This window comes from Etheostoma spectabile, chromosome 9, assembly GCF_008692095.1.
Source record: "Etheostoma spectabile isolate EspeVRDwgs_2016 chromosome 9, UIUC_Espe_1.0, whole genome shotgun sequence".
Taxonomy (NCBI): Eukaryota; Metazoa; Chordata; class Actinopteri; order Perciformes; family Percidae; genus Etheostoma; species Etheostoma spectabile.
Genome location: NC_045741.1, coordinates 16,820,134 through 16,826,376, shown reverse-complemented (window position 1 = coordinate 16,826,376; position 6,243 = coordinate 16,820,134). Strand labels below are relative to the sequence as shown.

The following is a 6,243-nucleotide window of genomic DNA, read 5'->3' as shown; positions in this document are numbered from 1 at the left end:
GTGTGTGTGTGTGTGTGTGTGTGTGTGTGTGTGTGTGTGTGTGTGTGTGTGATACTTAGACTGTCCTGCTGGTAAAGATGGCATGCAGTTAAGGACATGGACTTTATTCTCTAACAATTAAGACATTGAGTTTTCTTGTGTTAACTTGAGTGGACATCACCAATATGTATCCCTAATACAGTATACTGTATATTTCATTGATACAGCAGACAGTGTTATTAAGGCAATATAATAAATATATTGTGACTTTTCCAATTTTGCACAGCTCTATACATAGTGTGTGGTCTAAAGAAGTGGACCTGCAAACAGAAGAAAATGAATCAACAGCAAGCACCCAGATGAAATTGCTTTAAACATGCTGTCATTACCCAAGGGAATATTTCTTTTTTGTATGTTTGGAGCAAGGGATCCTGTTGCATGTCAATAAACTGGGCTAAACATACATGACAAGTGATGGTATGTGGGTGGAGGGAGACAAGGGGGAGTCAACCCCCTGGTGGTGTCAGCAAAGGATCTGTATGTAATCTGCAGAAGATGCATGCAATAGACCGCCACACTACTTTATCTGCAAGGCCCCTAATTGCGAGGGATGCTGAGGAACACATGTCAGGAAAAGAGGAAGGGGGAATGGGTGTCAGATATCAGCAACGTGTAGGCATATGGTTCCTACAAGTTGAGTAACGTAAACTCGAAATGACACCAAAAAATCAGGTTTGCTACAATGAACTTGTGCGGACTGCAATACTGTATTTTGTCTTCAGTAAAGTCACCTGGTTATATTGACACCACACCACAAAAAATCTGGATGAAAAAGCTCTAACATTATTATAACCATCATATTATAATACAACATTAAGATGTGCCATCACCATTGCACCATCAGTACTCACACAAATTGTACATGAATGGGCATGACATACCCAAATTTCCCAAAAGGTAAAACAATACCTAAAGGAAAAGAGACCCAACAAAAAACCTCAATAACCTTTTGAATTCAAAACACAAACTACAAAAGAAAGATAACTGCTTGTCCATCTGTGTTCATTGAGAAGGACGCTTTAACAAAGCAAGAACATGACGTGAGATAACACTAGTGATCTAGCATATTATTCCTGCTTAAAAGGGCCCACAGCCTTCAACATAGCCATTGTGTGGGGCCATCTCATCGGGAATGCAACACTCATGCACCTACACAAACATCCACACAACCCTTCCCCTTTCAATTCATATCCCCCACACTTCAGTCCCTATTCCTTCATTATGCACTTGTCCTTCTCGTATGCTCACAGCAAAATATGTGCTTTATTTTGTTCACATTTTTCACCATGTACCCTCAACATTATCCACTTTCTGCTGTGGACATTTGTGCCAACCAACCTGAGTAAACAGAAAGATGGAAAAGGCATAAGAAAGGAGTTGACCTTGTAGATGCAAGCTACCACTATCACTTAGGAGATGGTGTGGTTATTGTTCGGGAAAATTGGGCCTGTTTGTTCGTTGTTTGTGTTTCATGACGAGAAGGCATATTGTACCATATGTTGAGCATACCTTTAAAATAAAGACATCAATATTGTTAATCTACCACTTACCAAAAAGCAAATGCACAAATTATATAAATTGAAAAATATACAAATTATAAAAATGTTATTTGATGAGAAATGACAGCGAGCATTTTAATGTATTGCACTGCTTTTTATATTTTAGAGATACTGTATTACAACATTAATGATTGATTTAATCAAACATAATCAAACTGTCCACTTGCCCTTTCAGAGAAATTGGTCAACTGCTGTATTACCACTTCACAAGATCCCAGACATGTTTCTGAATAAAAATGCCAGTATGAAAACATATGTTCAGTCACCTCATGTAGTATGAGATTATAGTCAAGTAAGTCATGGTGATTAGTTACAGTTAATTGGCTGAATGTTTGCCTGTGTGTGCCCTGCTGGATGAGAAGATGCAAACAATTGCACTAGTTTGTAGTGTATGAGCACTTGGCCGCCAACCCATTCCCAGCATTCATAACACGGAGCCGATTGCATTCGCGTGTAGTAGCATTAAGGGAGCAGATTGAAGGGGTAGCAAATGGGCTGAATAATATCCTCTGACAATCAATTATTTCTGCAATTGTGTTACATCAAAAAACATGTTATCTGCTGTCGAGTTTGATTCATCAGGTTGCACTGAAGGTTCAGTCAGGTAAATGTGGCGTAGGGACTGATTTAACTACTACACGCTGAGTGAATGAAAGAGACAGTAATAGTGTTGAGGTCCATGCAAATCACCTGCAAAGGAAACGCTGTAAATCACAGTCTGAGAGGTGCACAGAGCGGCAACAAGGAGCAATAGCACACAGCACATGTACTATTCAAATGTGAATATCATTATTGTACAAGTCATAAACCATGACCCACAGAGTATTAACAGATAAAGACACTGTGTGTTTATTCATATTAAACTGTTCTTTATCATTGTCAATACATAAAATAAATAAATGGGGGGTCATAACCTAAACACTGTCAATGTCATTTCTGTTATTGTCAAAGATGTACTTTTTGTTATTTTCATACACCACTGCATATTTTTTCCTCCCTTATTTCAGTCTTTGATTTCTATGTTTTTATCACTTTTGCAGATAAATAAATCCTAGTTCAAAATTAAAAAAATATTTAACCCCATAAATGCTGCATCAACTAGGGCAACAGAGCAAGTGACACTAAGACCGGCTTTAAATTACAGAATGAAACCAGGGATCGACCTCTGCCTCTTTCTTTTTTTCTGCTTTGAAACGGGTGTCTCCAATCTTTTCCAAAGCCAAATGACTCTTAACTCTGCTGAGTGCATCGTGGGTCGGGCAGCAAATTGAAGCCAGGGTGTCTGGTTAGTGTTCAAGTTTAACACAAGATTTCTGATGTCTGAGTTCAATCAACAGGCCAGACGCTACTCTCTGTTTCAGAGTGCATTGCAGTAATGCCTTGCAGATATGCCAGTGGTTAAATATACATCCATATACATAGCTTAAACTTTATTCAACTTCATGGTAATTTTGCGAACATCTTTCTGCATAAAACAATACAATGGACAGCACCACAAACTAACTAAAGCGTCTAAAATATCCATTAAGTTAAACACCATTCCAAAAGAGTTTCAGTAATGCAACATTATAAACTAAATGAAGACCCAATTTATTGCAGATCTGTTGTAATAGACTGTATTAGTTTTAGCTAGGTGTAACTCATAATATGCAAGTAAGTGCATATTAAAAGCTTTTGCACAGGAGTCTTTATGAAAACATATTGCCTCAAAAAGTGTGAGAGGAGGGTGTTATTGGAACTCAAGTCGACGAGTGGTAATAATGCAGTAGATGTTTGGTTGAATGAGGTGCAGCCTACGTAGTCTGCCACCCACATACTGTGCTACACGTGACCTGTCAACACTTGTTGATTAAATTAATCAGTGAAAACGCTTGGCTGTATTCGAGGTACTAAACTGTGCAGTGAAAATGAAAATCATTGACTAGCCAAGCTGCCACTTCTGAATGGAGTTTTTCAAAAAGCAAGGCTACAGGGACTGCCCTTTTCAAAAGAGAACATATGTTAAGAAAAAAAGGCACACAACCCTCACAATTTACCTATTCTTATATATTCAAACTTCATCTTTCACTCCGAAAAAATAGCACATGATGGGTGGCCTTCCCTATTCTTTTTAAGAGACGGTGGATTGGTTGTGCTTTTTAAGAAGCAAGGCCGGCAGAGTAATCAAATTACCAAGCAACCTGATGACTTGCTATCATGTTCAGTTACAAGGAAAGCTGGTTCAAATAATCTGATAAACTACAAAAAGGTGAATTAGAAATAGTAGAAGGTAAAGTACGGAAGCCCCAACTGTAACTGTATTCAAAAGTTAGAAGTCTGGAAGAATTAATAACTGGGTTCCAGTTGTAGCTATTTTGAATTAAGTTAGGTTTTCTTGGTTTGGCATTTTGGGCCCATTACTCATATGATTTAAAGTCTAGCTTAAAACATAAGATATAAGTAGGGAATGCAATGCACACCTGAATAGCTTTCTGCCAAAATGTATGTTTTTTTATATTACCTGATGGCACAAATGAAAGGAGTTTTCAAATACACATACTACAATGGGTTTTAGATTGTTGAACTAGGTTTATAGACTATAGATAGCCACTGTCCTGTACAGTAGGCTATACACTCACAATACGTATCTAAAACAGGTTTCTGTTCCTTGCATGCCCTATTATGTTACAAATTAATATGTGAAAAGACATGACAATGCGTCAGCATTTGCATAGACCCATGTTTTACCAGACTCTATGTGAATATATGTGTCTTTTTGAGACTGTTGAGATAAACCTGAGCAAGTTTATCTGGGTTTATCAAGGTTAATCTGATTATATGGCTCTTTATAATGTTTTATGGATCTATCATTAGCATTTCATTGTTTCAGGTGGCTTTGCCTTGTCACCGCACCTTCAACTTTAAAATGAGAATTATATGTCTTATATTATATGTATATATATATACATACATGCACACAATGGCACGATCTCTTTCTGCTGCCTCAAGATAGCAATACGGCAAGAATGCACCTGAACACACCTCCCTGTAAGACCAGCACGCTCATAGGTGCACAGATGGACGCAGGTGCATTTGCTATTTAAAAGTTGTGGGCGCTGGACAAGAAATTTACAACTTTGTCGGTCTTAAACCAGCAACAACGCTTGCGTCAGGCTTGGTGCTGCGCCGGGTGCAAGATAGGGCTTTAAGAGTCTGATTTTCCTTATGGTTGTACGATATTAGTCTGATAACTCACCTGTGGTCATCTCTTCCTCCTTCCCCAGGCCGGGAGTATTGCTAGTGTAGGTGGCCTCCTCTTCTTGGCTTGGGGTAGCTCCTAATGGTAAACTGACAGGACGAGAGCTGGTAATTGAGCTGGATGGTCTGGAACTGGCGCAATTCTGTAAGAAATGAGAAGGCAGTGTCAGCTGCAGGAGATCATCGTAGGATTGTATACCTGTTACAAAAGCATCAACCGTCCATTTTCAACTCATCCATTCCTTACTCGCTGATAATTGGTGATGCATTTTAGTGTTTTCTTTCATCACAATGATCAACTGTGACTCTCTCTTCTATATCCATTTCAGTTTAATAGGTAATAAATAAATACTTAAATACTTTTAAATTGTGTTTGCAGTAAACACAAATAAACAAAATAAAACCTATTCACACAGTTTAAAGTCAACTTTTTGTATTAAATAAGAACATAGGAAGATATACTGTGTACTGAAAACGTATCAATTAAAAGTATTAATGGCTTTTTACATTTTTCCTTTTTTGATAAAAGTCTTTCTCTAATTACCAATTACATTAGACCGTCACAATTAGTAATGAACATTAAAGTCATGGGCTATTGTAGACTACTGTATTGTCCTTGCCACAAATCTAAGACCAAACCTGAGCAGCTGCTCTATGAATTTAACTCAGAGACCTCCGTGTTCCACACATGCACAAACATCCCTCCAGCCAGACCAAAATAAACGGCAATCACAGAAAACCCATTTGTTTGCACAGCTCTCAAACAGGCAGGGGGCTTCAACAGGCTCCAGGGCCTCTTATATTTCATACTGTACTTCTATCAGACAGGAATGCCTCAACAATTGGGGCCTGCCATTCTGGCTGCTTTTGTGCGTTGTTGATGTATAGTTTCAGTTAATATGACACGTACACACACAAGTGGAAAAAGACAAAAACATGCACTGCTACACGTCATTGTAAGTCACTCAAAAAATAAACAGCATTTCAAGACTTTAATCAGAAAACATGCAGCTATTTCACCTGTTTCTGTGGTACCAGACAAACAGTAAAGAAGCATCAACTCTCTACTGTCCACTTGTGAAAATCACATTCCACTTCAATTATTTTTTTTCTAGCACCAAGACTGATTCAGACCAATTCATTGCATCCTATATGTTGTCAAAACTTGAATTAAGATCAAAAAATTTAATCCGCATCCAATTTATATCTATATTTCAGTGGTGTCAGGGGCACGAAGTATAGGGGGGAGTTGTTTTTTATTTGGGTCCTGCGACTGACAGCTTTATTTCACAAAGCAATCTGGCTGTGTGTGTACAAGAGGGAGGTCAGGGTGGGTCAGAAGATACTTGGTATCAAACAGGCACTCACCACTGGTCAAAATGTGTGTGTGTGTGTGTGTGTGTGTGTG

The 6,243-nt window shown here is 38.3% G+C and overlaps 1 protein-coding gene across 1 annotated transcript in view; it reads right to left on the bottom strand.

The window, feature by feature from the left end:
* The window catches only part of LOC116695462 (adhesion G-protein coupled receptor D2), a 109,446-nt gene that overhangs the window by 31,866 nt on the left and 71,337 nt on the right, over window positions 1–6,243 (bottom strand). The window contains exon 23 of the mRNA XM_032525733.1: window positions 4,834–4,978. Coding sequence (XP_032381624.1) covers window positions 4,915–4,978 — 64 coding nt within the window. The 3' untranslated portion in view covers window positions 4,834–4,914. The remainder of the gene's footprint in view (window positions 1–4,833; window positions 4,979–6,243) is intronic.